The 20,230-nt window shown below is 36.7% G+C and overlaps 1 protein-coding gene and 1 pseudogene across 1 annotated transcript; both read left to right on the forward strand.

Moving 5' to 3' along the window:
* Positions 1-7,191: 7,191 nt before the first annotated feature.
* LOC138092710 (olfactory receptor 52A5-like) lies at positions 7,192-8,148 on the forward strand. The gene has a single exon (XM_068988778.1). The coding sequence runs from the start codon at positions 7,192-7,194 to the stop codon at positions 8,146-8,148; it is 957 nt and encodes a 318-aa protein (XP_068844879.1).
* Positions 8,149-15,541: 7,393 nt separating this feature from the next.
* On the forward strand, positions 15,542-19,305 carry LOC138092167 (olfactory receptor 52A1-like; annotated as a pseudogene).
* Positions 19,306-20,230: the final 925 nt, after the last annotated feature.

Raw genomic sequence — 20,230 nt, forward strand, 5'->3', positions numbered from 1 at the left:
CCAAGTAAGTATAATACCTGACATAAATAACAGTTTCAGGTTGGGAAATTGATATCAATTTTAGAACACTAAAAATTTTGAAAATGTATATTATTTTTTCATGACCACTCTGAACATAACTGGGACAATTTGGAGAAAGATGGTTTGGAATCAGAATAGATTTGTGTCGCCAGATTTTGCCCAGAAGAAGATTAGAAACTGACTGGTAACTGAGGCTTTGAGGTGAACATTCCCAGTCAGCCCCAACCATGTGCCTAAATAAGAAATATTGGTACCCCGACTAGAATTAAACTACAAAAATACATATTTTCACTTCTCTGCCAGCATGTCCACACTGATCAATCTGAATATCTCAAGATGTTATTGCCTACCTTTATTATTTCATTATTTTTTAATAAGCATCATTGATTTTTTTGTGTGTGGTCTTGGGGCACTGTCTTCTCTTAGGAATTTTTAAAAGGAGGCTCATTTTATTTCCCAGTCCCAAGGTGAAACCAAAGTTTGAGAATTTTTTTAGATGAAAAACCATTAGAGAATAAATCTTGTATGTTCTGAACAGTGTGCCTTTTTCATTCCTGTCTCCAGTGACCCTGAAAGCTCACCAGGGACTGGTAAAAACCAATCCCCCAGGTGCATGCTATAGTACAAAGCCTTCATCCTTCACTATCTGAAACATCAGATCATTTTCTGCTTTATGGTTTTGACCTGTATCACCACGGAGGAGTCCTGGTAAGTCTTTGGGTTTGAAATTCTGCACTGAGTGTGGGAAACTGGAGGCTTGGTTTCATTATGTATATATATACATACACACACAACTTGATCATATAATTCCAGGATAAAAAACATATAATCTTACAGTAATTAAGTGATCATACTCTAGGAAGATGTGTCCTATGCTTTTCACAGCATTTCAAAATCAATTAAGTCATGCTTGGTGACAAACTGTAAAGTGAAGTGGACAAAATGAAGGACCTTTAGAGAATAATATCTGTGCTGATAGATGAATGGAAAGCTTATTTGTTAAGAGATCAGGAAATTATACATGTTTAGACTAGAAAAGATGCAGGAAGAAAAGATACCCTTCAAGTAATTCAGCAGAAATCCTCTTTCAGATAAAATGCTCTTTTAATATCTCAAGTGATTTGTGAGAAAAAGGTAAAAGTTCATTTATTAAAAACTGGCGTTTATTGACAGATGGATACATCTTATGTTTTCTTCCAAATATTTAGATGGATTATGTCATATAATACAATCACACTGTAATATGTTTCTATCCACGCATATGTCTCTAGTAATGAAATCGAGACCATGTAAAGTTTCATAACTGTCTGTGTCGGATTTAAACTCTGTTGACTGACTTCAAATCCTGTGCAATTCACTGCCACGACCCATAGCTAACGTGCATCATGGGGTTGCAGACTTGGGAATTTAACAAGGAATTTAGAAGGAGACCATTTAAGGATGTCGTATAGAAGATCTGTTTGACATTCAGAGCTGACCTGAAATGTAGCAAGCTATCTGAGAAAACAAAGAGAGTCCTCTCTCATTGGAGGACTTGAGATAGAGCTCAGTGGGTGAATGGCAGAGAGTTCATTGAGGAAAAATTCATGAGATTGTAGGGAGTAGGGAGTATGGATTTAGAGCCCTGAATTTCTTAAATCTTTTAGATTCTGAAATTCAGCTTGAATCAAAATTGGACCTGTACGTAACACTAATAATTCAAGTTTTATGCTATAAAAATGAATTTCAGTATTTAAGATATCTTTCTTCTCTTTCTAAACAAACACATCTATACACACAAAGTTCCTTCAGCTTGTCTTTTGGCATTCATTGCTATAATTCTCAACCCAAGAACACTCTTAGCCTCATCCCTTCCAATTTCTGTTACATAAAGACAATGAGACCAACAGATTTTGAATTCTTTTTATTCTTTTGTTAGACCACATCTCCTCTTAATATAATGTATGGACTATCACAAATACCTTTCTGACTTAGTCTCCCATCCAAGTCTCATCACACTGAGCTGCCATGTCTTTTAAGCCATTCATCCAGCTGCTGGAAGATGAATTTTTTTACCTTCCAAAAAAGATGATCTTAAAACCTAAAATGTTAAATCATTTGGCTTAAAACATTAACTTCACCTTTTGTATTCTTTGCTTTCTATTATCCATCATTTCTGCTTATGAAACACATACGAAACACGTTTATTTATATACAGCCCTGCCATAGCTCACAATTTTCTGTGGTTTTTGTACAAACTGTTTTCTCTTTGAGTGCCCCCCCCCCCACCTCTCTTTTATCTGATTATGATTCCACTGAAAAATGATTCCACTTCCTAGGCAATTTATTCTCCCAATTAGATTAAATGCACATAACCGTTAATTCTTAATCATTAAAGACTGTCTTTTTTTTTTTTTTTTTCTGCCCTGTAAGAAAACAGGAGAAGGCAATGGCAACCCACTCTAGTACTCTTGCCTGGAAAGTCCCATGGATGGAGGAGCCTGGTAGGCTGCAGTCCATGGGGTCGCAAAGTCGGACACGACTAAGCGACTTCACTTTCACTTTTCACTTTCATGCATTGGAGAAGGAAATGGCAACCTATTCCAGTGTTCTTGCCTGGAGGATCCCAGGGATGGGGGAGCCTGGTGGGCTGCTGTCTATGGTGTCGCACAGAGTCGGACACGACTGAAGCGACTTAGCAGCAGCAGCAGCAGTAAAAAAAAATCAATATTTAATAACCAAGGAAGAATAGAAGAACATTCTTCTTGCTATTGAAGGATATTAGGACTCATGAAGTTAGTGTCAATGAAAAAAACTAATCTAAGAAATAGAAAGGGCTACAGCATAGTAAAAAACAAAGACATTGCTTTGCTGACAAAGATCCGTATAGTTAAAGCTATAGTTTTTCCAGTAGTCACATATGTATGTGAGAGTTGGACTATAAGGAAGACTGAGAGCCGAAGAATTGAAGCTTTCAAACTGTGGTGTTGAAGACTCTTGAGAGTCCCTTGGACTGCAAGGAGATCAAATCAGTCCATCCTAAGGAAATCAATCCTGAATATTCATTGGAAGGATTGATGCTGAAGCTGAAGTTCCCATACTTTGGCCTCCTGATGTGCAGAACTGATCCATTGGAAAATACCCTGATGCTGGGAAAGATTGAAGGCAGGAGGAGAAGGGGAGGACAGAGAGTGAGATGATTGGATGGCATCACTTACTCAATGGACATGAGTTTGAGCAAACTCCAGGAGACAGTGAAGGACAGGGAAGCCTGGAGTATTGAAGTCCATGAAATATATTATATATGAAATAATATATAAAGAGTCAGACATGGATGAGAGACTGAATAACAACTAGAAATAGAAAATGTTATTTGAGCCAAATTGAGGATTATAACTCAGGAATAGCATCTTAAAAAGCTCTCAGAACTGTTCCCCCTATTAGAACTGAAAGCACAGTTATATAAATTTTTTGAGACAGACAACTGTACTTTAAAAGATGTATTTTTGACAGTTTACATGATCCAGATTTGCAAGTACAAAGTGGTGGGTTATTCTGAGCCCTTGGAAGATCAAAGAGTTTTAAGGAGTTGTCTTACTGGTTCCAGGAGAGTATTGCTCTTTATAGGGGAGAAGGTATGTCTGCAGATGGGGGCAGTTTTGTCAATGCATACTTTATATAAACAATGCATAGTAGGGAAGAAGGAAGGCAAAGGGACAGAGGGTATGTTTTCATGTTTAAATTTTTTGTCTTATGTATATAATATGAATTTCATTTCACATTAGAAACGTAAAACTATCACCTGTAAAGGAAACTATTTTAGTACTTTCTTCATAAGAGATATACTCTTTCAGACAGAAGACACTCTTGTCTATTTTATATATCTGCTTGTTTGTTTACTGGAGTCTTCTGTTGTTGCTCAACTTTCTCTAATTATTCACAATATTTACTTCTGTAGAGCTTTGACTTCCATGGTATTCAGATTCTGTTGAACAAATATTCCTTATATAACCAAGTTAAATCTCTCAAAGTAACATTCCAGATAAAGAGAATAGCACACATTTTTTTTTTTTTTGAGAAAAATCACAGAGATTTTTGGAGTGTATGTGGAGGAATGATATTGCAAGTGGGGCTCTATGTCAGACATGTAGCATCTGATAAACATTTACTATATTGTATGTGTTTTGTGGTGAGTTAAGAAGTTAAAATAGGAGATATTTTCTTTCAGATTCTGAGGAAGAACAAACTGATTGAAATATTTAGTGTATTTTCTTTAAAAACCCATCCCATCATGATTTAGTTACACTCTGATGTCTATCTCAAAACATTTACTAAATTAGATCTGTAAAATCTTGGAGGACACAAACTACCTTTTTATTTTTTCTGGGTCAATAGTCCATAGAATTTAGATCAAAGTATTATTTTTAATAGTAAAACGTCTCGGTTTTCACTAAAAAATAAGGTAATGCTATCAATGGCTTCTCTGGTGGCTCAGTGATAAAGAATCCACCTGCTCATGCAGGAGATGTGGGTTTGATCCCTTGGTCAAGAAGATCCCCTGGAGAAGGAAATGGCAACCCACTCCAATATTCGGATGTGACTTGGCGACTTAACAACAAAATGATGCGAGTATCTTAATCCAAGGAAAATAAAGCAATTTAAAAGTTAAAAACCTTAAAAAAAGAACAATACAAAACATATTCAATAAATGGTCATCACTTTTTGGACATCACTTTTTGAATTCCAAGCACCCTGCACAATATAGTTACTTCATATGCCTACAATAAATAAGTTGATATTTGTTCCCCATTTTCTGCAAATAATACTTGGATCATAGTGGACATTTAATTAACATGTATTGAATAAAATCACTAGGAAATAAACTTCTCAAATGTGTGTAGTAGTGTTACATTCTAATTTGCAAAGCATCTATTCTGGTATATTGTGTATTTGCCCAATGGAGAGATCCTGAATGTAGGTCTCCATAAGGAAAACCTTGACAGTAGATGAATAAATTTTAAGAAAAAAAAAGAATTAAAGCAATAAATGCTCTTGCAATTGACCTGAGATAGGTCATAGATATCATTTTTTGTCTCAGAGATAATCTATCAGGGAGAAAACTTGAAGGATAACAGAAAGGACAAGAACGTGAGATTTTTCTTGTTCCAAATCTGTTGTTTTAGGATTTCTCCTTCTCTTTATGCTTTATATGTTGTCTTAATGGTTCCAAAAATAAGCTGTACAATTAATCAAAGGAAATATTTATAATTAGCAAGTTCATATTTTACTTTTACTGGAGTTAAAGACACACACATACGAACATATATTATATGCCATTCAGGAAGAAATATTAGGAAACTGGTGGGAAGATCTGTTGGAGAAGGGATAGACTACCCACTCCAGCATTCTTGGGCTTTCCTTGTGGCTCAGCTGGTAAATAATCCTCCTGCAATTAATGGAGACCTGGGTTTGATCCCTGGGTTGGTAAGATCCCCAGGAGAAGGGAATGGCTATCTACTCCAGTATTCTGGCCTGGAAAATTCCATGGGCTGTATGGTCCATGGGATCACACAGAGTCGGATACGACTGAGCAACTTTCACTAGCAGGCAAGAAAAACCCTGAAGACTTTGGAAAATGATAAGACAAAGCCACTCACAGGAGGCCCTGGAAGCATACAGTGTTATGGGTGAAGTAATCACTGAAGGGCAGAGACTAAGAGATGAATCTGCTCCTATGAAAAACAGCCATATGAAAGAAAAAAGTTTACCTGTATAGAAATTGTAGTTTTAGTGGCTATAAGATGCCCGAGGCTTGAAGTAAAGGAAATATTAAATTTCATAGAGAGTTGTATATTACTGCAAATAGTTAAGAAAAACTAAATATTCAGGCTTAATGTTTATTGATAATGAAAGGGAAGCATAGGAGGTATAGGTTGGTACTTGAAATTGAATTCAAGTGATGTGCACACAACAGGGCATAGTGAGAAAAGTTCTAAAGGGAGATCTTCAAGCTAAGGATAAAGGGTAACTTGAAGGATGATGGAGAGGACAAGAACATGAGATTTTCCTTCAAGCTATCCTTCAAGCTAAGGACAAAGGGTAACACCCATTATCTAAAAAGAAATTATACAAATGAATTTATGTACAAAACAGAAACAGGCTCATAGACTTTGAGAATGAGATTAGGGTTGCTGGGGAAAAGGAAGAGGGAAGGGACAGTTAGGGAGTTTGGGAACATTGCATACAGACTATTATTTTATAATTGATAACCAACAAGGACTTACTGTATAGCACATGGAACTCTGTTCAATGTTTTGTGGATGGAATTCTGTTCAACGTTATGTGGCAGCCTGGATGGGAGGGGAGTTTGGGGGAGAATGGATACATGTATATGTATGGCTGAGTCCCTTCACTGTTCACCTGAGACTGTCACAACATTGTTTGTTAATTGGCTATATCCCAATACAAAATAAAAAGTTTTTTAAAAATCAAAAATAAAATAAAAATAATGGATTTATCTTATCAGAGTTTAAGAAATGGAAGGTAAAGATGTAGAGCTTTTCTTTGGGAAAATACTGAAAATTTGAAAAATTAGATTTAAAGCAGTCTGAGTCTATTGTAGAGGGATCCAGTCATGAAGAGACTAACCTAGAAAAAACAGTGAGTGTCAAAATGAAAAATATTCTCATTAAACTTATTTTCTGATTATAATCAAGCAGAATGACTTACCGCTGGTATAGATCCTTCATGTCTAATCTAGGTACAGTTTAGTTCTTTAAATTATTTACTCTGAATTAAATGAATTGCTCCCTCAATTTAAATTGGTGGGTCATAAAGACAGCAAGCACCAAGGGTGATTAGCAAACACAAGCTAAAGGGAATTTATTTGTTCCAATAGTCAAGGACTAGAAAGAAGTTATCCAGTCCACTTAATTTTTCTCATTGAAAATGGTAAAGCCATGCAGAAACATAGAATCTCATAATTGACCATTGAAAGACATTGTGAAAAGAGATGGAAAATTAGAGAGGAGCCATTGGAACCGATAAAACGGTATCCTCCTAATCAAACTAAAGTACGTTTTACTTAAATAATTTATCCTTATTTTATTTTATTTTTTTTTTTTCGAGACTTAACAGGGAATAGGAGATGAAACAGCAATATCCCTACTTGATTCTACTGACCCAATCGCCATGCTGGGACCCAATGGCTCAGTCTTCATGCCCTCTGTATTAACACTCATCGGGATTCCTGGCCTGGAGTCAGTGCAATGCTGGATCGGGATTCCATTCTGTGTCATGTACCTTATGGCAGTAGTTGGGAATACTCTAATTTTGGTGATAATCAAATATGAAAACAGTCTCCATAGTCCTATGTACATTTTTCTCGCTATGTTGGGGGCCACAGACATTGCACTTAGCACTTGTATTCTCCCCAAAATGTTAGGCATCTTCTGGTTTAATTTGATAGAGATTTCTTTTGAAGCCTGTCTTCTACAAATGTGGCTTCTTCACTCATTCCAGGGAATTGAATGCGGTGTTCTATTGGCGATGGCCCTAGATCGCTATGTGGCCATCTGTAATCCCTTGAGACATGCCAGCATCTTCTCTCAAAAACTCTTGATTCACATTGGGGTTGGGGTGACACTAAGGGCTGCCATACTTGGTGCACCATGCCTGGTACTAATCAAATATCGTCTCAAATTCTACCAAACCACAGTCGTCTCCCACTCTTACTGTGAGCACATGGCCATTGTGAAGCTGGCTATTGAAGATACACGGATCAACAAGATCTATGGTCTATTTGTTGCCTTCACTATCTTAGGATTTGACATAATCTTTATCACCTTGTCCTACATTCAGATCTTTGTCACCGTCTTTCAACTGCCCCAGAAGGAGGCAAGACTGAAAGCCTTTAATACCTGCATCGCTCATATTTGTGTCTTCCTGCAATTCTACCTCCTTGGCTTCTTCTCTTTCTTCACACACAGATTTGGTTCTCATATACCACCATACGTTCATATCCTTTTATCTAACCTTTACCTGTTAGTCCCACCTTTTCTCAACCCAATCGTCTATGGAGTGAAGACCAAACAAATCCGTGACCATGTGCTAACAATATTTGTATGCTCCAAACGTTTTAATCATTAGGGAATCTTTGTAAAGAAAATTTAGGTTAGTTCAAAGTAGCAATATCAATATGCTAAAAGCTAGGTCTTCTACACATTTCTACATCTGAAAAAATATTTTAAATCTCTGATACTCATAATGGAAGGAGACACTTAATGAATCATCCAATACTTAAGAACTTTGGTTTACTTCTCTAAGAAACTCTTTTATTGTGATTTCCAATTGTTTCCATTATTGTTTTTGCCCTGTCCTTTACAACCTAGAGTTTTCTCTTGACTAACACTTAGACCTGCACAGATAAGTAAATTGTAGAAAACAGCAGTTGATCCCAGATAACTTCTAAGGATTATGTCAAACATTCGTATCTTCAAACTGTTAATCCAACTCTTAGCTGTAATTCTAGCCATGAGTCATTTTCTGCTATCTCCTTGTGAATCTATATTTTGAAAATTTTAATGACATCTATTTTTGTCTACTTTTTTTCTGAAATACTGATATAAAAATAATATAAAATCAATAATACCAATGACAACAACACAAAACCTATAGGATGTAAACTAAATTCTGTAAACATGGAATTAGTGGTATAAGAAAGATAGCACAAAAAAGATTTATAAAAATAAATTAGATCTATTCACAGATAAAATGTTTTTAGGAAACAAAATGATCATAGGACTTAAATAGAACACATCCTTCAAGAGGCATTTTAATTCTTTAACCCAAATTTGAGTTTTACCCAAATTTGAAGGTTTAAGTTGTAGAATTAAAAATAGAGACAAATAAATTCCAATGCTTAAAAATCATCTACCACAAGTATGTAGAGGGCAGTAATTTTGTCTTATTTACACTTGTATGAACAAGGATAATACTTGAGACTTCTTAAAACTTCAATAAAAGTGGCATTGTATAATGAACAATTTAACATTTCCCTATTTTTTATCAATTGTATTCAAGATCAATTAACCTGAAGGCTTTAAGATAACATATAATATTATCTTACAGAAAATCAGCATGATAGTTTAATCCAATATTATCAATGTAAACAATGATGATGCCCTAAATGAATTAATATATCATCTTAAAATATGAGCTAAAATCAAACCTGTCATGGGAGAAACTGACTTCCAAAAAAAGACTTCAGATCTTTCTTTACTCTTTGCTATTCCTCTGCCCATGCACCTTCATGTTCCCCCAGGATGCTGCACCGGTAGAGATCATGTTTAAATTGTCTTCAATCAATCTTTAACACTGAGGACTCATGAGAGTTTTTAAGAAGAACCAAGTACACAGGGAGGGACATCTCATTTCTAATTTTGGACTGATGCACAGTTCAAGAAAGAAATAAACCAAGGAAACACTTTACTACAAAAAAGCATGGAGGTAGAAGAAATTTTGGAATGACATCATGTTGAATAATGCAAAAATAAACTTGACCCATAAAGTATTTGGCTTTAAAAAGCTCTGTAAATATAAATCATGAACCAAAATGTGAAAAAAAAAAAAACAGTGAGAGAAGGAATACAAAACTTGTTAATGGGTAAACAGATATATGTAAAAGATATATGACTAAATAAACACTAAATCTAACTATATACTATCTACAAGAGAGTCAATAGATTTAAGAATTATGAACAGATAGAGGCTGAAAGTAAATGCACAGAAGAAATTTCATGACAGTGACAAACAAAAGGCAGGTATGGGAATGCTTTTATCAGACAAAATAAGCTTTTAGCTAAAATTGTCGGCATGAGTTCCCTGTAGGTCCAGTGGATAGGACTTAGCACTTTCACTGCCTTGGGTCAGGGATTTGGTCCCTGGTCAGGGAACTAAGCACTTCCCAGGTGGCTCACTGGTAAAGAATCCCCAGCCAATGCAGGAGACACAGGAGATGTGGGTTTGATCCCTGGGTTGGGAAGATCCCCATAGAAGGAAATGGCAACCCAGCTCCAGGATTCTTGCTTGGAAAATTCCAAGGACAGAAGAGCCTGTAATCTAAAGTCCATGGGGTTAGTCTCTAGTCCATGGGCTATATTCCATGGTGTAGCAAAGAGTCAGACAAGACTGAGCAACTAAGCATGCATACAGAAATTAAGATATTGTAAGCTGCAGAGCATGGAAAAAAAAATCACTTAAAAGAAAAGACATCATGTAATATTAAAAGGGAGAATTCACTAAGAAAATACATTATAAATACTAGAGACCCCAAATATGTGAAGCAAGCATTAATATAACTAAAGGGAGATATACACAGCCACACAAAAATAGTAGGAGTGTTCAATATGCCACTTTCAATAGTGAATGGAACACAAAATTCATATCAGAATTGCCTCATTAAAAGGAAAGGTCACATAGAAGGAATTCTATTTAAATAGTATCCATTAGCATAGAACATGTTTACATTTAAATAGACTTTATACTTATTTGTCAATGAGAACAACAGAAAATAAATTCAGCCTATGGTGCTCTGGGAGGGATGGGGTGAAGAGGGAGGTGGAAGGGGGCTTCAGGACAGTGGGACACATGTATATACCCATGGCTGATTCATGTTAATGTATGACAAAACCCACCATATTGTAAAGTAATTAGCCTCCAATTAAAATAAATGAATTAATTAAAAAAAAAACTCAGCCTATTAAAAATAAATCTCTGTACTTAGTCTGTGTGTGGTGTGGGGGTAGAGAATGGTAAAGAATTATCTGAAAGTTGTAGCAATGATTTCAGAGATACTGCATCTGGTTCCATCACTTCATGGGAAATAGATGGGGAAACAGTGGAAACAGTGTCAAACTTTATTTTGGGGGGCTCCAAAATCACTGCAGATGGTGATTGCAGCCATGAAATTAAAAGACACTTACTCCTTGGAAGGAAAGTTATGACCAACCTAGACAGCATATTCAAAAACAGAGACATTACTTTGTCAACAAAGGTCCATCTAGTCAAGGTTATGGTTTCTCCAGTGTCATGTATGGATGTGAAAGTTAGACTGTGAAGAAAGCTGAACACCAAAGAATTAATGCTTTTGAACTGTGGTGTTGGAGAAGACTTTTGAGAGTCCCTTGGACTGCAGGGAGATCCAACCAGTCCATTCTAAAGGAGATCAGTCCTGGGTGTTCTTTGGAAGGACTGATGCTGAAGCTGAAAATCCAATATTTTGGCCACCTCATGCGAAGAGTTGACTCATTGGAAAAGACTCTGATGCTGAGAGGGATTGGGGGCAGGAGGAGAAGGGGAGGACAGAGGATGAGATGGCTGGATGTCATCACTGACTCGATGGACATGAGTTTGAGTGAACTCTGGGAGTTTGTGATGGACAGGGAGGCCTGGCGTGCTGCAATTCATGGGGTTGCAAAGAGTCGGACACGACTGAGTGACTGAACTGAACAGAGGTGCAGATAACCCAAAGAGGCATGATTAAAACCCCATGTCATTAGCTAGTGGGTAATAAATGCCTCATTTTGTGTTTATAACTCCTCCTTCTTCACAATTCCATTAGAAAACCTTTAAATCAGTAGCTAGCAGCTTTTTGTTTCAGTTCAAGCTGAATAAATTGATGCTATACCCCAGAATAACACAGACCTTGTTGTGAGTTTTACTGGAGAATAAATGAAAAAAACAAAAAACAAAAAAACATTATCTCAGACAGACCTGCAAAAGATGAGAGATTTCTGTATTGCAGATAAGAAAAGCATAAAAGGTTATCTCAGAGACGGGCACCCATGGCAGATGGCCCAGCACCATATAATTAAAGTTCCTGATGTTGACTATGTGCAGTTACAAAGGTACAGGTGAAAGGAAGAGCTATTTCAGGACACATGATGCAAAGGAATAAGACAAGCTGAGGAGTTCTAAGCCATGGGTGATAGTGATATGAAAATGACAGTAGTCTTCATGTATCTAGTTAGAGCAGAACCAACTCCCAACAGTTGGTGAGTAAGTCTCTTTACTCCCAAATTTATCTTCATAGTTTTTCATTGCCATTTTTTTCAATAATAATCACCCCATCCCATCATCCTTGTATTCACTTACATAGTTCCCACCTGCTATTCCTCTCTCTGTACTTGTCAGATCATGTTCAAATCCTACATTAAAATTACCTTTTTATTCTTTAACTTGCATTTCAGCAGCATGAACCACAACTGCTTCCTGCATTACTGCCCGATTTATTGACTATTCATTGTAGGGTTAGCTTTTCATGAGATTACTGACATAAAGCAACTTTATTGGAGAGTCTATGAAAGAAAGAAATAAGCTAACTTTATTTTCTCAGAATTATAAACAATTCTCCAATGTATAGTTTTGAGGATTATTTGATTTAAATTATATAACATTTAACAAGTAATGCTTTTGATCAGAAAAAAATAATACAATTCATAACCCAGGTTTTCATAAAAATTAGTTCTCAGTGAATTGAGAAATGATCCAAAATTCCTCAATTTCTCAGTAGTGTCTGTTCAATTATCTCTAATGTCCCAATGTCAATCCTCAGTCTTCTATTTCTATTCTATGTTTAACTCCTTTTAAGGAACATATCCTTGCATTTCTTCATTTTCTATTAGTTCTTTATGTGTGGATTCACAAGAATGATGCAAGTATTCCATATTATCTATTTCATTAAGAACTGATAAGCCTAAATTATCCAGATCTTATACTATTGGTAACTTTGAACTGTTAAAACCCACAAAACAAGACTCTATTCCAGTTAAGTTACATATTTACACATGTTCCTATCCTTGAGTCTTTAAGAATGAGTCTTCTTACTGCTATACATGACTCCTGATGCTTCTCTTGCTTCCTTGGAGATTGCTCCCTCTAGGTATCTGTAATATACATTAAAGTTATTAAAGAATTTTTTAATCTAATGTAAGGGCAAAAACGTTAAGATTTAAACTTTTAGAATTACAGGCAAAAATATAGGTTTACTAGAAATGTAAACTGTAGCAATGAACTCCTAAATTCAATAAATCCTTATGGATTTCAATGACCTTTTCTTAAACTCTTCCTTCACATTCTCCTGAAGAATATTCTGTCTTACATAGGGACAGATAGTATAGTTTGATAGATGGATATATATATGTATATATGTATGTATCAGTTCAGTTCAGTCGCTCAGTTGTGTCCGACTCTTTGCCACCCCATGAACTGCAGCACGCCAGGCCTCCCTGTCCATCACCAACTCCCAGAGTTCACTCAGATTCAAGTTCATCGAGTCAGTGATGACATCCAGCCATCTCATCCTCTGTCGTCCCCTTCTCCTCCTGCCCCCAACCCCTCCCAGCATCAGAGTCTTTTCCAATGAGTCAACTCTTTGCATCAGATGGCCAAAGTACTGGAGCTTCAGCTTTAGTATTATTCCTTCCAAAGAACACCCAGGGCTGATCTTCTTCAGAATGGACTGATTGGATCTCCTTGCAGTCCAAGGGACTCTCAAGAGTCTTCTCCAACACCACAGTTCAAAAGCATCAATTCTTCCACGCTCAGCTTTCTTCACAGTCCAACTCTCACATCTATACATGACTACTGGAAAAATCATAGCCTTGACTAGACGGACCTTAGTCGGCAAAGTAATGTCTCTGCTTTTGAATATACTATCTAGGTTGGTCATAACTTTTCTTCCAAGGAGTAAGCGTCTTTTAATTTCATGGCTGCAGTCACCATCTGCAGTGATTTTGGAGCCCCCCAAAATAAAGTCTGACACTGTTTCCACTGTTTCCCCATCTATTGTCCATGGAGTGATGGGACCGGATGCCATGATCTTCTTTTTCTGAATGTTGACCTTTAAGCCAACTTTTTCATTCTCCTCTTTCACTTTCATCAAGAGGCTTTTTAGTTCCTCTTCACTTTCTGCCATAAGGGTGGTGCCATCTGCATATCTGAGGTTCTTGAAATTTCTCCCGGCAATCTTGATTCCATCTTGTGTTTCTTCCAGTTCAGCGTTTCTCATGATGTACTCTGCATAGAAGTTAAATAAGCAGGGTGGCAATATACAGCCTTGATGTACTCCTTTTCCTATTTGGAACCAGTCTGTTGTTCCATGTCCAGTTCTAACTGTTGCTTCCTGACCTGCATACAGATTTCTCAAGAGGCAGGTCAGGTGGTCTGGTATTCCCATCTCTTTCAGAATTTTCCACAGTTGATTGTGATCCACACAGTCAAAAGCTTTGGCATAGTCAATAAAGGAGAAATAGATGTTTTTCTGGAATTCTCTTGCTTTTTCCATGATCCAGCAGATGTTGGCAATTTGATCTCCAGTTCCTCTGCCTTTTCTAAAACCAGCTTGAACATCAGGAAGTTCACGGTTCACGTATTGCTGAAGCCTGGCTTGGAGAATTTTGAGCATTACTTTACTAACATGTGGGATGAGAGCAATTGTGCGGTAGTTTGAGCATTCTTTGGCATTGTCTTTCTTTGGGATTGGAATGAAAACGGACCTTTTCCAGTCCCGTGGCCTATTCTCTTTCATAGGAAACTTTTCCCTCTCATATATTCATCAGGATCTGAGTATTTGCTGGTCCAACTCTTTCTGATTTAGAGACAACTGACAAAAAACAGTAGCAAAGCAATTAAGTAGAATGTGGATAAATTCATCAAACTTTGATTAAAAGAAAATTTTCAAGAAAAATTAATGTCTATTTTTGGTCCAAAGGTATGAAATTAAAACAGTCAAGTCAGAAGTTTTTTTTCTACCTTAGTTATTTTGCTGGTTTTAAAATATTGCATAAAAGATTTTACTGTGGTACAAGAACTGTGGATTTCTACTTATGGAATATCTTTCATAAAAAAAGTGATGTTTTTCTTTCTGGCCTACTTCACTGTGTATAATTGGCTCCAGTTTCATCCACCTCATTAGAACTGATTCAAATGTGTTCTTTTTAATGGCTGAGTAATACTCCATTGTGTAAATGTACCACAGCTTTCTTATCCATTCATCTGCTGATGGACATCTAGGTTGCTTCCATATCCTGGCTATTATAAAGAGTGCTGTAATGAACATTGGGGTACACGTGTCTCTTTTAATTCTGGTTTCCTCAGTGTGTGGGATTCAGCAGTGGGATTGCTGGGTCTGAGACGACCCAGAGGGATGGTATGGGGAGGGAGGAGGGAGTGGGGTTCAGGATGGGGAACATGTGTATACTTATGGTGCATTCATGTTGATGTATGGCAAAACCAATACAATATTGTAAAGTAATTAACCTCCAACTAAAATAAATAAATTTATATTAAAAAAAAGTGATGTATATCTTTGGATATTTCTTTCATACTTTAGATATGTAAATGAGATGGATGATATGACCTCAGATTTCTAACAAATCAGCAGGACTCAATATGTTGACTTTGGGTGAAAAGAAAAGGTAGAAAAGGAAGTAGTAGCTTTAACTGAGAAACATTTGTTTGGATCAGAGGACCCAAGGACACTATGTCCATTTCCAACATCACAGTCTTCATGTCTTCTGTATTGACCCTAATAGGGATCCCAGGCCTAGAGTCTGTGCAGTGTTTGATTGGGAGTCCATTCTGTGTCATGTATCTCATTCCTATGACTAGAAATTTCCTGCTGTTTATCATTATCAAATCAGAACACAGATTCCATGAGGCCATAAGTGTTTTCCTAGGCATGCTAGGAGTCACAGATATTGCCCTTCGTACCAGCATTGTGCTCAAGATGCTTGGAATCTCCTGGTTTCATGTAACAGATTTATTTTGATTCCTGATTGCCTGAAAAGTGACTTATTCACACATTACAGTGCATAGAGGTGGACACCCTGCTTGCCATGGCCCTGGACCACTAAATCGCCATCCACTGAGACATATTGCCATCTTCACCCCCCCTTTGGTTACCCCAAATTAAGGCTGTGGTACCACTCAGGGCTACCATTCTTGTGTCTGCATGTATGCTATGTTGCTTCAATTGTGTCCATCTCTGAGACCCTATGGACTGTAGCCTGCTAGGCTCCTCTGTCCATGGGATTCTCCAGGCAAGAGTACTGAAGTGGGTTGCCATTTCCTCCTCCAGGGGATCTTCCCAACCATGGAATTGAGCCTGCTTCTCTTACATCTCCTATATTGGCAGGCGGGTTCTTTGCCACTAGCACCACCTGAAAAGATTCTGGTGCCTAATATTGATAAAGTTCTAGTTACAATTTTATTATACAAGAGTCATCTACCACACCTAATGTGAGCATATGTCCATTGTGAAACTGATTGCAGGAGATGTCTGGGTCAACAGAATCTATGGTTTGTTTGTGGCTTTCACTGTTGCAAGAGAGTTCCAGATAAACATCTATTTCTGCTTCATTGACCATTCCAAAGCCTTTGATTTTGTGGATCACAATAAACTGTGGAAAATTCAGAAAGGGATAGGAATATCAGACCACTTGACCTGCCTCTTGAGAAATCTGTATGCAGGTCAGGAAGCAACAATTAGAACTGGACATGGACCAACAGACTGGTTCCAAATAGGAAAAGAATTATGTCAAGGCTGTATATTGTCACCCTGTTTATTTAACTTATATGCAGTGTACCTCATGAGAAATGCTGGGCTGGAGGAAGCACAAGCTGGAATCAAGGTTGCTGGGAGAAATATCAAAAACCTCAGATATGCAGATGACATCACCCTTATGACAGAAAGTGAAGAGGAACTAAAATGCCTCTTGATGAAAGTGAAAGAGGAGAGTGAAAAAAGTTGGCTTAAAGCTCAACATTCAGAAAATGAAGATCATGGCAACTGGTCCCATCACTTTATGGCAAATAGATGGGGAAACAGTGGAAACAGTGTCAAACTTTACTTTTTTTGGCCTCCAAAATCACTGCAGGTGGTGATTTCAGCCATGAAATTAAAAGACACTTACTCCTTGGAGGGAAAGTTATGACCAACCTAGATAGCATATTCAAAAGCAGAGACATTACTTTACCAATAAAGGTCCATCTAGTTAAGGCTATGGTTTTTCCTGTGATCATGTATGGATGTGAGAGTTGGACTCTAAAGAAAGCTCAGCACCAAAGAATTAATGCTTTTGAACTGTGGTGTTGGAGAAGACTCTTGAGAGTCCCTTTGATGGCAATGAGATCCAACCAGTCCATCCTAAAGGAAATCAGTCCTGAGTGTTCATTGGAAGGACTGATGTTAAAGCTGAAACTCCAATACTGTGGCCACCTGATGCGAAGAGCAGACACATTTGAAAAGACCCTGATGTTGGGAAAGATTGAAGGCAGGAGGAGAAGGGTATGACAGAGGATGAGATTGTTGGATGGCATCACCGACTCAATGGACATGAGTTTGGGTAAACTCCAGGAGCTGGTGATGGACAGGGTAGCCTGGCATGCTGCAGTTTATGGGGTTGTGAAGAGTCAGACATGCCTGAGTGAATGAACTGAGTTCACTGTGCAACGTTTGGCCTTACATTCATTACATTGTCCTGTGTATATTTATCACAGCTTTTTCTTTTTACCCAGAAGGAGGCAAGGTTGAAAGTATTCAACTCTACCTCCCTGCCTTCTCCTTTTTTGACACAGGTTTGGTTCTCACATCTCACCTTACATTCACATCCTCATTTCTAGCATTTACTTGGTGTTCCCTCCATTTCTCAATCTACTTGTCTATGGTGCAATGACTGAGCACATTCTTAAGCATATGGTAAAAATATTTCGTTCATAAAATTTGCTATGAATAATGCAACCGAGCTTTTTTCTTTGTGCGTGGTAACAAAATTTCTAAACAAAACAAAACTACAAAAATCTATGTGATTGAAATTATTTAGTTTTCTATTTAATTTTTATTGTTTTTAATTTGCTGTTATGTCAGTTTTCATAATCTGGCATGGCAGCTATGTGACATAGATTCCTGTACTGTATCTGGGTAAAGAAATTAAGAAACATAAAAGAGTAAATAGTGAACATAGGTCCTTTCCTTTCCTTGCAGAAATGGTGATGTAATGACCAATTCAGGAAGGAGCTTCTTGGTGCAAATAATGTTATAAACCTCAGTTGGGTTGTTACACATTTATGTCTCCTTTGCAAAAAATCACTTAAGCTGTACAATGTATAATTCCTATACTTATATTAGATTTTAATATAAAGTTTAAAATACAAAGTAAGTGAATCCTAAAAAATGAAACAAAACAAAGGACAAAGGCAAAAAGTCTGAGGAATTGCTATAGATTGAAGAAGTCTAAGTAGACATGAATATAAAATGCATTATATAATCCTGAATTGAATTTTGGGCAAGAAAAATATACATATAGGTCTTTGGACTATTTTTAACCTTGGATATGGGCTAATACTTAGGTTGTAATATTACTTCAGTACTAAGTGTCCTGATACTGTCTATAATACTACAGTTAGGCAGTAGATGATCTTTTCCTAAGGAAGCATACTTAAATATTTAGGAGAAAAGGAACACTATGTCTCGAATTTACTCATCAGTTCAGTTCAGTTCAGTCGCTCAGTCGTGTCCGACTCTTTGCGACCCCATGAAGTGCAGCACGCCAGGCCTCCCTGTCCATCACCAACTCCTGGAGTTCACTAGAACTCATGTCCATCGAGTTGGTGATGCCATCCAGCCACCTCATCCTCCGTCGTCCCCTTCCCCTCCTGCCCCCAATCCCTCTCAGCGTCAGAGTCTTTTCCAATGAGTCACCTCTTCACATGAGGTGTCCAAAGTACTGGAGTTTCAGCTTTAGCATCAGTCCTTCCAAATAACACCCAGGGCTGATCTTCAGAATGGACTTGTTGGATCTCCTTGCAGTCCAAGGGACAGTCCAACTCTCACATCCATATATGACTACTGGAAAAACCATAGCCTTGACTAGACGGACCTTTGTTGGCAAAGTAATGTCTCTGTTTTTGAATATGCTATCTAGGTTGGTCATAACTTTCCTTCTTCATAAGCACTTCATAAAAATTATCTAACTATCATATATCTATCCATATATCTATTGAATTGTTCAGTGGTAAAGCAAAATTGAGCAAAACATAAAAAAATATATAAATCTGGGTAAATTGTATAAGGAAGCTTCTTACAATACTCGACAAATTCTGTACATCAATGTAAGATGTGTTTGTATCAAGAACTGTTCTTTAAATATCTCAATTTAGAAATGGCTGCCATTATTCACTCAGTTAACCAATCCAGAAACATCATTTACCTTTGATGTTGGCCGCAATTCCACATTGCACACCTAACCAATCATCTGATCTTAGTATTTATCTCTAAAGTATCCTCAAATAATTTATCTTCTCTCCATTAGTCACTATCTATTCTTTTTTTTTAGTCTTACATATGATATTGTGAAAAATAAAATACTAGGTTTTTCATCTTTCATTTGCTGGCAGTTTTCATTTAAACACTGTTATACTTTCAACATAAAGTACTCGATGCATCTGTATCCTATTCCTGATATTTTATATGCAAACATGTATTTTTTGCCTAGCTGACTTCTATCCTACATTTAGAATTTAGTTAAATGTTTCCTCTAAGAAATTTAGCCATTTTCCTTATTTTTAGTGCTCATAGCATGCATCACAGCACCTCTTCATTTCTTCTGTGTGTAACTTCTTTTTCCATATAGGTCACATGTGTAATCTATTTGTATACTCCTGACTTACACATACATATTAAATTTTAAATATGAATAAATGTATATTGCATGAAGGATTTAGAAAACAAATGCACAAAAATTCTACCAAACTTTTCATAATAATGAACATTTATTCTCACAATAGAATAATTTAAATGGTTTCCTAATGAAGACATATGGAGGAAGAGTTTTTCCAAACTGAAATAACTTAATCATTTAATGTTTTTCTATTTATGGAATGATAATTTTTTTCTACTATTAAATCAGTTTCGATTAATTTCCTTTACTTTTTATAGAGTTTATGGTTTATAGAAAATTGAATAAAAAGCCAGAATTCCCATATAAACTTTCTCCGCAGAATGAATATTTAACAATTACACCTGAGTTAAGCTGAGTTGTCGGTCACAAAATCGCGTCACCACATTTATTTGATATATCCTAAATTTAAAAGCATATATCTAATATTTTTTTTCTTGTATGGTCTGCATATACCATGCTAAGTTTTTTTTTATTTATTGAGATATAATTTT

Source organism: Capricornis sumatraensis, chromosome 16 (genome assembly GCF_032405125.1).
Source record: "Capricornis sumatraensis isolate serow.1 chromosome 16, serow.2, whole genome shotgun sequence".
Taxonomy (NCBI): Eukaryota; Metazoa; Chordata; class Mammalia; order Artiodactyla; family Bovidae; genus Capricornis; species Capricornis sumatraensis.

Bases quoted from the DNA above. Each gene is read 5' to 3' on its own strand.
- LOC138092710 (XM_068988778.1), top strand. From the start codon at position 7,192: ATGCTGGGACCCAATGGCTCAGTCTTCATGCCCTCTGTATTAACACTC.